The sequence below is a fragment of the Balaenoptera physalus genome, assembly GCF_965194825.1.
Source record: "Balaenoptera physalus genome assembly, chromosome: 1".
NCBI classification, from domain to species: Eukaryota; Metazoa; Chordata; class Mammalia; order Artiodactyla; family Balaenopteridae; genus Balaenoptera; species Balaenoptera physalus.
Window position 1 is genome coordinate 157,549,901 of NC_138882.1, and position 12,909 is coordinate 157,562,809.

Consider the following 12,909-nt stretch of genomic DNA (forward strand, 5'->3'; position numbering starts at 1 on the left):
CTAACCTCCTGCACCCAAAGTTACTCAGCGTCCTCTCCGCCTGCCTGGGCATTCTGGCCTCTGGGACTCTGCTCCCATGTGCCCTCTACCTGGAATGATCTTGGCCCTCATATGTCTGTCTACCAAGGCCCAACCCCAAGCCACCTCCTCCAAGATGTCTTTCTGGGTCTCCCAGGAGCAGAGGGGACAGCCCTTTTTCCCTTGGTTGTCCTTCTCATAAGGCAGTGCTAACCGGATTCAGCTAGTTTTGTCTGCAGTGTCATAGTCATGAGCTCCTTCTGGGAGAGCTCGGCTCTGGTTCATCTTTGTAACCCGAGAGCGTCTTGGTAAATGGTGACTCGATGAATAAGCACGTGTATGACAAAGAGCTTTCTAACGTCCAGGTCTGAGTTAGGGCCCCTGCCCCAAGGCTTCCCCAGGGGCTTGGTCTTCCCTCCATCACACATTCATGAGCCCCTACAGTTGTCATGTCCTCAATCTCGCTGTCTCCTCCTGGAGGCTCCAAACAGACAAGCATCTACAGCCGCATCCTAATTCAGTGCCTTAAACCAGTGCCTGGCACATAGTAAGTGCTCAGTAAATACGTGCTCAGTGAAGGAACCCATCCCACAGTAGGCAAGTTGCCTCAGAGCTGGTGAGTCCTGATGGTAGAAGGATGCAGGCAGAGAATAGATACCAAAGTGGCGGAGGGATGCTTTGAGTTACACAGAAGCCATTGAATTAAAGACGAGGTGACTGCATGGAACATGCCTAGGACCAAATGTTGACGAGAAATCCAGAGGTGATAAAACGAAGCTGAATCTCCAAAGTTGAGTAGAGGCAGTTGCTCTGTGGCAAAGAGGAGGGGCCCACCAGGTAGAGGAAAGAACCTGGGCAGAGGCCTAGAAGTGTGAGCAGGTGGGGCCAGTGCAAGGACCACTGGCAGCAGCATCTTTGGAGGCAGAGCAATGGGTCCTGTGGACTTGCCAGCCCGGCAACAGGCAAGAATAGAGAGGGTAAAGCCAGAAAGCAAGGGCCTTTGTGGTCCACGCTGAGGAGTTTCAAGAGATTCCTCTAGGTGGTGGGAAGTGCACACAAGTTTCTGGTTATCGGTAAGTGAAAGTAAGATTTAAAAATCCACATATAAGAACCTTAGTTCAATACTATTTTCATATGTATACACCCAGAATCTATCCTATCACTGTGTATACACTCAATATGTAAAATAATATATACACGATTGGAGCCGGCTTGGCTTGCGGGCTCCGCTGCGGAGCGGGAGGTTGGGCCGCAGTTAAAGTCGCGTCGGCTCCTGGTCCCTGGCCCTTCAGCGGCATGGCGTGCGGGGCGACGTTGAAGCGGCCCATGGAGTTCGAGGCGGCGCTGCTGAGCCCCGGCTCCCCGAAGCGGCGGCGCTGTGCCCCTCTGCCCGGCCCCACTCCGGGCCTCAGGCCCCCGGACGCCGAGCCGCCGCCGCTGCTTCAGACGCAGACCCCACCGCCGACTCTGCAGCAGCCCGCCCCGCCCGGCAGCGAGCGGCGCCTTCCAACCCCGGAGCAAATTTTTCAGAACATAAAACAAGAATATAGTCGTTATCAGAGGTGGAGACATTTAGAAGTTGTTCTTAATCAGAGTGAAGCTTGTACTTCGGAAAGTCAGCCTCACTCCTCAGCACTCACAGCACCTAGTTCGCCAGGTTCCTCCTGGATGAAGAAGGACCAGCCCACCTTTACCCTCCGACAAGTTGGAATAATATGTGAGCGTCTCTTAAAAGACTATGAAGATAAAATTCGGGAGGAATATGAGCAAATCCTCAATACCAAACTAGCAGAACAATATGAATCTTTTGTGAAATTCACACATGATCAGATTATGCGACGATATGGGACAAGGCCAACAAGCTACGTGTCCTGAAGCTTTCTTGCATATCTGGGTACCAGGTTTGACCTCAAGAGATGGCTGCTGTACACTTTTTGCAACTGGTTTGATATCACATTTCAGCTCCAACTTTGCATCCTGAGAACACTGAAATGTTTCTGCAGGTCCATTTTATACAACTTGAAAGACCTTAAAACTTTCCGGTTGCCACAAGCATATCTTTCTTTTCTGCTCATCCAATAAACAGCTGTGCCCTACTGTGATAGATTTTCCAAACAAAAATACCTGGAGCAGCAGTTTAGCAAAATATGCCCTCAGTGGCACTCAACAAATGGAGTTTCCCCAAGCACAGTTCTGTAAGAAGTGTGTGTGAGAGTGTGTGTATGTGTGTGTATGTATTTTAAGTTATTATTTGTATTGTGCAAATTTTTTTGATCTTGGGGATTCTGGCTGTGAATTTGATGCACGACAACTATGGTTAGAAACATTTCCTTGGTCTACAGAAGATCATTAATGTTTTGTGACCATATAAGTTGTAACAGTGGATTGTTTTCTGTGTAGGTGTTATTGTTAAATACAGGGACTGTTTCCAGGCACAGAATATGAATCATAAGTTAGGATGGACATTAGATGTGATTATGACGACATAGCAAAGGTCTGTGGTCCTAGGTCTACAAATGCGTGGTGAGGAATTAGAACAAACCCGAGACAGGCCATTTGACACATGACTCTGCCTAGCTGTGTTAGAACATTACTTTGACTCCAAGCCTTAAAATACCCACGTGGAGTCTGTGCTCACCTCATTCACACAAGGAGCTCCCTGGACACTGAACCTCTAAGAAGGAAAGGAGTCTCCTCTGGAGCAGGAGCAGCAGGGTTTGCTTGGGAGCTTGACACAGGTGAGCATGGGGCTGGGCCATGCCCCGGAGGCACTGCTACTTGGGAGGTGCCACTTCACCTTTGTATCAGTTATTAAAAATAGAATTTGGATCCTTTGGTCAGGTTCCCCCAAATTCTTTTAAGAGATGTCCATGTTAATTGCTTGAGCTTTGTTTTGGCAACCCCCTGCCTGAAGTTGCTTACAGACTGTTGTTCACCTTATTTCCAAGGCTGAGGAACAGAAAGTAGCCTCTGTTTTGAGGAGGTGGAAGTTAAGTATACATTTATTTTTTACTGTGACTTGTTCAGGACCACGTTTTACAAAATGCCTTGTTTCCTTTATTATTGTTTCTGGAAAGGAAAGTTCTATTAAAATTGTTTTAGTTTGAATATAGAATAGTTTTTTTAATTAAGGCTTATTTTGAAAAAAACAGTTTAATTCAAATGTATGCCAGTACCTTCCAAAGTAAGGTAATATTCAGAGACAGTTGTCCTTATCAGATGGCTTAGAGAAGTTTCTGGAATATTCACATTCGAAGATTCCTTATTAATGAATGTCTTTGACTTAAATCTAACCAAAAACTGCAACATTATTCTTTGTACATTTTCATTATATAGTGTTAACAAGCTTAGTTGCAAACAAATAAAATACTTAAGCTATTTGTTTACCTTGCCTTCTTAAAAAAAAAAATATATATATATACACATACAATTTAGTACTAGTTTTTTTCACTTAGCCATATATATCCTAACACTCTTTCATATTAGCAAACATTTACATGTATGCTGGGAAAATATTGATGATAAATAGCAGTCAGTAAGCAAAGGGAAATTAATATGTAAATTTATTTTTTTAAATATTATCTATTTTATTCTCTAAATAAACAAAATTATATGACAAAACTGCTTACCAAGTGATATGAATTAGCATAAATTGCTCATGTACATGTTGCAAGAATAACTTCCAAAAGTTTTGTACACCAGGGAGTCAATCCCTGATGGAAGTTTCTGTAGGCAGTTTGTAGTGGTGGCCCATAAATCTACCCGACAAGGGGACAGAATCTGGTCTTAGGACAAAGCTGGACAGCCAGCAAGGTCTGGATCAGAGCACAGGTCATAAGAAATAGTTCCAAACTCCTAGTTCTGCTGATCGATCAAGAACGATCTCCCTGTACCCATCCTGCCCTTCACCCCCACTCCGGCACTGGAACACAGACAAGGGTTTTATTGATTTCTCTTTCCCTTGGTGACAGTTCCAAGAGGAGACCGAGCTGCGACCCCTACTGAAAAGGGTAGAGAAATACCCAAGTGCCTGTGCTCGCTGGCTGTGGGGAACGAAAGCCCTGGTGTTGGTCTATGACCCTGACTACATGAAGGTGGTCCTGGGGAGATCAGGTGAGAGGGAAACCCACATCCCAGCAGGAGAAAATCTTCCCTCTTGGGTACATGCCCCTGGATCTGTGAAATTCCAGAAGAAACTGGCACTTCAGCCATCAACACCTGACTCTCTACCAGCCACCCTTGCAGCCCACAAGCCAGACTAAGGCCAACATTATTCACTTATAGTGAATGCTTAAACACCTGGGTGGGGCTGACTTCTCTTTTCTGTCTTACTTTCTTTCTTGTTTTAACCCAATTGAGATGATCCCAGGTCTGGAAGACAATTCTCTGTCCACACTGATTTAGGTTTGGCACCTCTCACTGTTGCCTGTCCTGGGTCATGAAATGGCCAAACCACCACAAACTGTAGGAAAACCACAGGCTTCTGTCTTACTCTGTGGCACTGAGCAGAGCCCATCTTTCTTGCCAATTCACCATCTTAGTCCTGTGGGTGTTCTGCTGCTGGGACACTGAGTCTGCCTTCCTGGGCCCACAGTGACCATCAGGACAGAGAGAGTCAGGGATGGGAAGCGAGAGGGAGGTGGCTTGAGACAGACTGCCAGCTGGCAAGCATCAGGAATGGAAGGTACCACAGCTGCTCTGGGGGCTGCCTGTCTTGTTCGGTGCCCTCCACTTTCCTTCCTTACCTTTCAGACCCAAAGTCTCATGATTCCTACAGATTGCTGATCCCCTGGATTGGTAAGTACATTTAAATACAACTGCAGTCCACCCACCAGTTAGGTTTACCAAGAGCTACCTCTTTGGTTAATGGAGAACAACAGGTGCCAGGCATACTGTCCCCACCCTCATCTCTCAGTCAAGCCTCATTTCTCTCCTTCCAGTAAAACTCTCACCCTTTGTAATGGTGCTGACAGCCCTCCTGAAGCTCAGCCTCATCTTCATCACTTCTCAGTCCTCTGCGATATTCTCAGCCTGACTATTAATTCTTCTATCACCTGCACCCCTACTCTTTTTCAGCCTCTGTCTCACAGCTGTCATAATCACATCCTATGGACCAGCCATTTTGGAAATTCACATTCCTGAACTGTACTGGCCTTTCCTACCTTTGCCCATGATGTGCCTTCTCCTGACACCCTTGGTTCCTCCCAAGTTGTGCCCAGTCATCCCTCTGATCCAGTCTCTCCGACCCACACACACACCCATCTGTGGCCCAGGGAATGGTTTGCTCGTGTTGGAGGGGCAGACGTGGTTCCAGCACCGGCGGATGCTGACCCCAGCCTTCCACTATGACATCCTGAAGCCCTACGTGGGTCTCATGGCCGACTCTGTCCGAGTGATGCTGGTGAGTCCATCCCTTGTCGCCTGGACCCACTCTCATCCAGCACAGCTGACAAAGTCCACTCTCAGACACTTGTTTCCCTAAGGCATCCGTAAGACACAGCCTCCAGAATGATGCATTCAGAACGTACTCTGAGACAGTGCTCACCCAAACCGGATGGGACAGAGGGGTACCCCAGCACCAGCTTGTATCCGAGGCAAAGGGAAGCAGGGCCATGGTGTATTCAGGGTCCACTCTCCTCTCATCTCCACATCTTCAACACAAAGGAAAGAGCAAGGGTCATTCCCCTGGACAGCAGTGCAAACTGCCCCTGGCTGCCCTGGACAATGGCAGCTTCAGTGGCAGAGTAGAAATCGCAGGATGTCACTCAGATAGGCTCCAGCATGGAGTCCAGGGCCTCTGCATGGAATTGAGCCGCTCATGGGAGGAAATGAGGCCAGGTCTACACTCAGAGAGCTGGGTCTTCACAAGCATCACCTTCTATCCAGACTGGGCACCACCTGGTCTCAGCTAACATTGAATGAATAAAATGAATTGAAGTACCTCATGTCCCTTCCTAGGAGCCCCAATAGAGCCCCATAAGCTTTTCCTTGCCTTGAAATATTTGCATACTAGTGTTGGACATCACCTGTCCAGTTCCAATCTCAGGATACAAAAGACTCCACATTTGTTTCCTGAGAAACTATGCTTTCTGGCCTCCCACAAGGTGGTTATCATCAAACATTGCTCCTAAAATTTGGAAGTAATACAGAATATTATGAGAGAACATGATTAACTATATAATAAAAGATTTTGAGAAAATAGGCGTCACATTACACGTGTGTGATACAGTCTTAAATTGCTAAAACACATCTGCTTAGAAAGTGAGGAAATCTCATCCAAAGATTTAGAGAGAAGGAGAGAGAGCCTGGCCTTGTCAGCACAGGCCTTCTGGGGGAGCAGAGCAGGGTCAATGTCCCCCACCCACCACAGGACAAGTGGGAGGAGCTCGTCAGCCTGGACTCACATCTGGAGGTCCTTGGACACGTCTCCTTGATGGCCCTGGACACCATCATGAAGTGTGCCTTCAGCCACCAGGGAAGCATCCAGACAGACAGGTCAGTGACAACCTTTCAGTGGCAGGATCCTTGTTCTCACCAGCTGGGGAGGACTTACCTGAGAGGCAGTTAGGGCAGCGCAGATGCTTATCAGCACAAAAAGCAACATTCTGCACAGAGCCATGGGCCAGAGCCAAATCCCACCCAGACCAACCTTGACTCAGTCACAGGCCCTGATTCCTGCACAGGGAGAAGCCTGGCCACTCAGGCCATCTGTAAAAGACTGAGGGTCTCCCGGGCTGTAAGGCAGAAATGACAAAGCCTCAGTGCTGCCTGTCCCCACTGACTGAGGAATCCCCACCCAGAGCCCCACTCCGTCTCCAGGTCAGAGGCTCCCTCCACTCCAGTCTCCTCTGCATCTTCTCCTTTCAGGAAAATCCAGTCCTACATCCAGGCCATCAGGGACCTCAGCAATCTGAGTTTTTCCCGGGTGAGGAATCTCTTCTACCAGAACGACATCATCTACAGGCTGACCCCTGAAGGCCGCTGGAGCCACCGAGCCTGCCAGCTCACCCATCAACACACAGGTTCTTCTGATTCTTCTGGGCTGCTCCTGCCCACCCACCCCCATCATGCACATGTAAAAGGGCCTGGCCTTGACCCCTCAGGCAGAGCCCAGACTCCTGCTTCCCTTTCAGGAGCTGGCACACACCCACGCTGGGTACTCGGTTGGGAACCGAGACGTCAGGGTGTCAGGTGAGGTGCAGGGAGATACAGGTGTCACCACGTTGGTGACGGTGGACTGAGACCCCCTCCCAGCAGCATTCAGGCAGAGCCTCCATGGGCTGTGCTATTGAGGGGATTCCCGACCTGGATCAGACAATGCTGGAGCTCTCTGCCCTGACATGTGCGCCCATTCCCACCCTCGTCCTCATCCACCTGGTACCCAGATTGGGCCTGAGGGGCAGATAGGGGTACGGAGGGTGGTGCATCTGAGCCCCCAGGAGCCCTCAGCTCTGTTTGGGAACCACTGTTCTGGGACAGATGCAGTGATCAAGCTGAGGAAAGCTCACTTGCAGAAGGAGGGAGAGCTGGAGAAGGTGAGGAGCAAGAGGCACTTGGATTTCCTGGACATCCTCCTCTTTGCCAGAGTGAGTGTGGGCAAGAGAGGTCTAAGGCTTTGCCCAGAAGCACAGAGGAAGGGCAAACCCTGCACTCTCCCTGCCTCCACAGATGGAGAATGGGAGCAGCTTGTCTGACGTGGACCTCCGTGCCGAAGTGGATACGTTCATGTTTGAGGGTCACGACACAACAGCCACTGGCATCTCCTGGACCCTCTATGCTCTGGCCTCCCACCCTGAGCATCAGCAGAGGTGCCGGGAAGAGATCCAGAGTCTCCTGGGGGATGGCACCTCCATCACCTGGTGAGTGCCCAACAGATGGGAGAACCTTGCCCCTCAGCTAGTGGAGAACCCCTGATTGTCTGGCTCTGCCGCTCTCAAATGGGCTTCCTTTCAGGGACCACCTGGAACAGATGCCCTACACCACCATGTGCATCAAGGAGTCACTACGACTCTATCCACCAGTGCCGTTCATTTTCAGAGATCTGAGCAAGCCCATCACCTTCCCTAATGGACGCTCCTTACCTGCAGGTATGAGCTTCACCTCACCCACTAAACTAAGCCCTCTGCAAGACCACATGGGAGATCAGAAATACACATGTGCTTTCCCAGTTCTGGGATGCTCTGACTCGTTTCCACCTTAAGGTAATTAAGGTTTGCTCTGTAGTTTGGACAAGTTTTGTAAAATGCTTGACATAGAACTTGAACACAGCAAACGCTCAATAAACAAATGCTAGCCCCTGAAGGTGGTCTTGTAATAGAGCCCGAAAATTCTAATTCCTTGAGACATCAAGGCTTAAGAGAGAAGCAGGTGGAGATGTGGTTCTTTCCATAAGGGGTCTAAGTAAATGAGGGAGCTCAGGGAGTCCATTGTCATGGGTCAGATGGTCCAGTCTCTGGGGAGCCCTCAGGTGGATGGCAGAGAGCAGCTGATGCTCAGATCTGAGAGCCCTGCCATTGTTAGAGGCCACCCACTGGCTCAACTCCCAGTGGGTCTGAATCCCAGCCCTGCCACCTCCTAACTGTGGGATTATGGTCACGTCCCTTAATCTCTCAGAAGCTTAGGTGCCTCATCTGCACATGGGGATATGAGTGCCTTCCTTGAGGCCTGCTGTGAGGATTAAATGAGTTAATGCACATTCCCCGAGGGCTCATGATGGCACTTGATAAATGAGAGTTGTCACTTGAGTTGCTCCTAAATGTAAGCCTCCAATTCTTTTCCTTCTCAATCCTGGGCCATGGTTATCTACTCTTAATCTGTGCTCATGTGCTTTGTCACTTCCAGCCCACCTCTCTTGCAATAGCATCATTTCATTCAGAGTGATGGAGGGTAGCTCTCATGGTGGCTCCCAGACCTTTTGTGCTGGCACATTGCCCCTGTTGCCACGGGTACCATCAGTCTTCCTTCTCTCCTCCCTGCCTCACAGGAATCCCACTCTCCCTCTCCTTTTATGGGCTTCACCACAATCCGAAGCTGTGGCCGAACCCAGAGGTATGATGGAGGAGGGGATGGGATGCTCTCTCCAGACCAGCACCTCCCCTGCTCCCCCTCGGGGATTCTTGTCCCCTGGTGGATTGGTGCAAGGAGTTTGACCCCACCTGCCCTGGCCCTGGTGCTCTCTCTGCAGGTGTTTGACCCATCCCGGTTTGCACCGGGTTCTTCTCAACACAGCCATGCTTTCCTGCCCTTCTCAGGAGGATCCAGGTGAGGCCTTCTGTGCCTGGGGCATCTGGGTGTCATGGTGCTACCTGATGTGTGTGACTGTCTACATTCATGTGTGGTGTATGCAGTTATGTCCCTGTATGTTGGCGTTTTGGGAAGGAGGCGTGTGTCCCCATATACATGAAGGCCTTCAGGGCACACCACGGAGACTTTGACCTCCTGACTTCCGCAATGACCAGCCACATTTCCATGGCCGTGGCCTCTCCAAAGTATTCCAGGGTTTTCCTCACTTTAGGAGTATGAATTTTCAGCGTTAGAATTTTTCATGAAAGGTAAACTTCAGATGTTTGCTATCCCCAATTATTAGTCATCTTTAAAGATGGTTTTCTCTCTTCACACATTCCTAGTCCAGCCCACTGCCTTTTCTAGTTAATTCACCGATCCACCTCTCACTGTATCAGCAGTCGTGTTTGCATGGATTTAGATTTCCAGCTGCTTTTCTTGTCCTGAGGCTTCAAACCATGTATGTGATCACTTACAGTTGCCGTTTGAAGAAAGTTACATAGCCATGTGTGTCTTTTCTATTTCTGTAGTCAAACCCCACAGTTATGACTGCATATTCATATAAACATGACACCTTTTCTGGTTGCCAAAATTCTATATATGTAGCGGGGACTATATACCATAGTCCCAGAATCTACAGAGTCTAACTTTCGCAGAAAAGGATGAAATTGAAGGCAATCAAGTGCTTTTGAGAGAAAACTCACTATTTTGTGTTTGACACATGCATTTGAAAAGTTCCTGGCATGTAAAATATAAAGCACACATGAAATAGCTGTTAAGCTGGATGATACACTCCAAAATGACTGCTGTGAAAATTTCTACGGCTACAGATCCCCCTCCAAATAGTAACTTCCATGACTTTGGAACTACTTAGTAATCCAAGTTTTTTCTGAGTCTATAATTCTGTGAAATTTTCAGTTGGTGAATCAACCTTCACAGAACAGGCTTGACGCAACAAGCTCCCAGAATTTGCTCTAGGATTTGGTCTGTGCCAGGGTCCTGTTCTTCCTTGTAGACATTGGCTGCAGGTCATGCGGCTGCCACTAGAGGACAGGGGGTACCTGGCAACTCAATTCCTAGGTCAGAATTAATATTTAATTTTACTCCAGCCCTTTTTTTTCTATTCAATTAACTTTGTTCAAATAGAAAGCTATTTATTAAGCCGGCCTCTGTGTGCCAAGTCATATATTACAAGATGGGAACACAGAGACAAAAGAAACTTTCCTTGCTCCAAGAGTTCACAGTCAAGAAACAACTACAGCTATTCAAGACAGACATGTGACGTTTCCATAGTTTAGTGGTCAGTACGTTTGCCTTACAAGACAGACATCATGCATTCATCCACTCTTTCACTCATTCATTCATTCACTGAGCAGATTGTGGAATGTTCCATGTTTCTGGCACTGTCCTGGTCACGGGACGGTGATGTGTCCTTGAGTTAACACTAAAGCTGCTTGGGGATGTGGGAGAAAGAGGTGCAGGCGGCAGAGGCGGGAGGTCAGGCGGTCACTAGACTGAGTCTTCAGCATGTGGCCGGCAGAGGTGGGGGGAGGGGACCTCAACAGGAGCTGAGTGAGGAAGAGGAGCTGGACAGGTGTGACGTGAGTGAGGAGCAGCCCAGAGAGGGCTGTGACGCCAGCTGCGGCCCTGCGACGTGTCCTCCCTGTGATGGAGGGCACAGCAGGCCCCGAGCTGCTGGGGCTTCAGTAGAGAGAGGGGAGGCAAGGAGCTGAAAAGGCCAGTGAGGAGCCCACGGGATGGGAGGAGGGGCCTTGCTGGAGCAGAATGGGAAGGCTCCAGGGCCGGGTTGACTGAGGGGCTGAGGGGAGATAGGAGGCCGGAGCATTAACTGGGAGGCAAGTGGTCCAGCAGGTTGAGGGTTGCTAACCCGTGGCCCCTCCAGGAAGCCTCCCTGTTGCCATCCTGACTTCCTTACACAACTCTGTCCTGTCCTGTCTGGGGACTGGGGCCCATGCTTGTCTGCCATGGGTGCTGAGGGCCCGAGAGTGTGTCCACAGCCCCCCTGCAGTGCCCTGGTCTGGCCTGAAACCAGAAACTGCCTGTGGACGAGTGAACAAAGTACTAATTCACATTTACTGATTCACGTGACTTGACCCTGCGTCTTAGAGCGCCGACCCTCCCCAGCAGGACTTGCTCCTGCTGAGAGCAGAAGTAGAAGCTAGGAGCTAGTCCTGGAGAGAGGTGGGCTTTGTAAAGGTCAGGGGGAGAGCGTGGACCGAGGCTTGGGCGGCATGTTCAGTGTGACCCGTAAGGAAGGGATCGGGGCTGCGCCACGTGGAGGAGAGCCCTGAATGCCCTGTGCCCGGCAGGGGTTAGAAGCCTCTGCTCACTTCCTTTTCCCTCCCTGACCCAGGAACTGCATCGGGAAGCAGTTTGCCATGAATGAGATGAAGGTGGCCGTGGCCCTGACCTTGCTTCGTTTTGATCTGGCACCGGATCCCTCCAGGGTCCCTGTTCCCATTCCAAAAGTTGTGCTGAAGCCCAAGAATGGGATCCACTTGCAGCTCAGGAAGCTCCTGTAATCCTTGTTGGGGACAAGGACGAGCCCTGAGGGCCCCTGCCTACCAACTTTTCTCGCTGTCACTCTCTCCCGTCCTTGCCTCTGTGCCCACTTCCTGCTTCTCTTTGCCCACCTGCCGGCTTACCTCATCTCCTGCCTCCTGCCCATCAGACGTTCTGCCCTCCTCCTCTCACCTTTCTCCAGGCTCCCTATCTGCTTATCTCTCCATCTGTCTCTGACCCACCTGTGTCTCTGACTGTCCACCTAAACCCTGATCGCCTGCCCTCCTCCAGTCTGTCTACTCTCTCCTTGTCTTTTGCCCCTTCTGCCTGCCCGTCTGTCCCTGAATTCACTTCCTTTTGCTGATAAAACAATTGACCACAGGCTTAGGGACTTCGAACAACACAGAGTTATTCTCTGACAGCTCTGGAGTCAGAAGCCGGAAGTGGGTTTCCCTGGACACAGCCAAGGTGTTGGCAGGACCCCTGTGCAGGGATGTAGGAGAGGACCCCTCTCTCTGCCTTTTCCCACGTCTAGAGCTGCAATCCTTGCATTCCTTGGCTCCTGGGCCCTCCTGCATATTCAAATCCAGCAGCTTCTTCAAATGCTCCCCTGCTTCTGTCTTCACATCTCCTTGTCTTTCATAAGACCTTTGCGATTACACAGGCCCACTCAGATAAAACAGGCCTGTTCTCTGGCTCTGGGGATTAGGACACAGACACCCTGGGAAGCTGTTACTTTAGCGGCTAAGTCCTGTGTGACTACCATCGCCTTGGGCCCCCGATCACTCCCGTGTCTTATGGGTCTGCCCATTTGTCACTCACCTGGCTTCCCCTCTTTCCCACTCCCTGGATAAATTCACAATGTCACATGGAGTGTGTGTGTCTTCTCTCGAAGGGAGCTGGATGGAATGGAAGAGCGAAAGAAGGGGAGGGAAGGCAGAGGAGACGAGGAGGGGACATGACCCCTGGTCTGTGGGCCCAGGACCCCAGCAGGACAAGCGTGTCCCAGCGCCCCTGCAGCCTCACACTCTGGGGTCCCTCACACCCCACAACCCGCCTGTCACCTGAGGCTCCCACGGCAGCTGA

General features: G+C 50.0%; 2 protein-coding genes across 3 annotated transcripts in view; both read left to right on the plus strand.

Annotated features, from left to right (window-relative positions):
* LOC309646770 (taurochenodeoxycholic 6 alpha-hydroxylase-like) overlaps nucleotides 1–12,696 on the plus strand; it is a 48,171-nt gene extending 35,475 nt beyond the window's left edge. For both annotated transcript variants that reach the window (XM_082433364.1, XM_082433363.1), the window contains exons 2-12: nucleotides 3,990–4,131; nucleotides 4,771–4,815; nucleotides 5,292–5,419; nucleotides 6,389–6,513; nucleotides 6,886–7,040; nucleotides 7,498–7,604; nucleotides 7,687–7,877; nucleotides 7,972–8,105; nucleotides 9,002–9,066; nucleotides 9,203–9,279; nucleotides 11,675–12,696. In XM_082433364.1, coding sequence (XP_082289490.1) covers nucleotides 3,990–4,131; nucleotides 4,771–4,815; nucleotides 5,292–5,419; nucleotides 6,389–6,513; nucleotides 6,886–7,040; nucleotides 7,498–7,604; nucleotides 7,687–7,877; nucleotides 7,972–8,105; nucleotides 9,002–9,066; nucleotides 9,203–9,279; nucleotides 11,675–11,843 — 1,338 coding nt within the window. In that variant the 3' untranslated portion in view covers nucleotides 11,844–12,696. The remainder of the gene's footprint in view (nucleotides 1–3,989; nucleotides 4,132–4,770; nucleotides 4,816–5,291; nucleotides 5,420–6,388; nucleotides 6,514–6,885; nucleotides 7,041–7,497; nucleotides 7,605–7,686; nucleotides 7,878–7,971; nucleotides 8,106–9,001; nucleotides 9,067–9,202; nucleotides 9,280–11,674) is intronic.
* LOC309646888 (akirin-1) lies at nucleotides 1,220–2,900 on the plus strand. Its single transcript, XM_082433697.1, has one exon. The coding sequence runs from the start codon at nucleotides 1,315–1,317 to the stop codon at nucleotides 1,891–1,893; it is 579 nt and encodes a 192-aa protein (XP_082289823.1). The 5' UTR covers nucleotides 1,220–1,314; the 3' UTR covers nucleotides 1,894–2,900.
* Nucleotides 12,697–12,909: the final 213 nt, after the last annotated feature.

Excerpts from the sequence above, each read along its gene's own strand:
- LOC309646888 (XM_082433697.1), top strand. The coding sequence starts at position 1,315 with ATGGCGTGCGGGGCGACGTTGAAGCGGCCCATGGAGTTCGAGGCGGCG.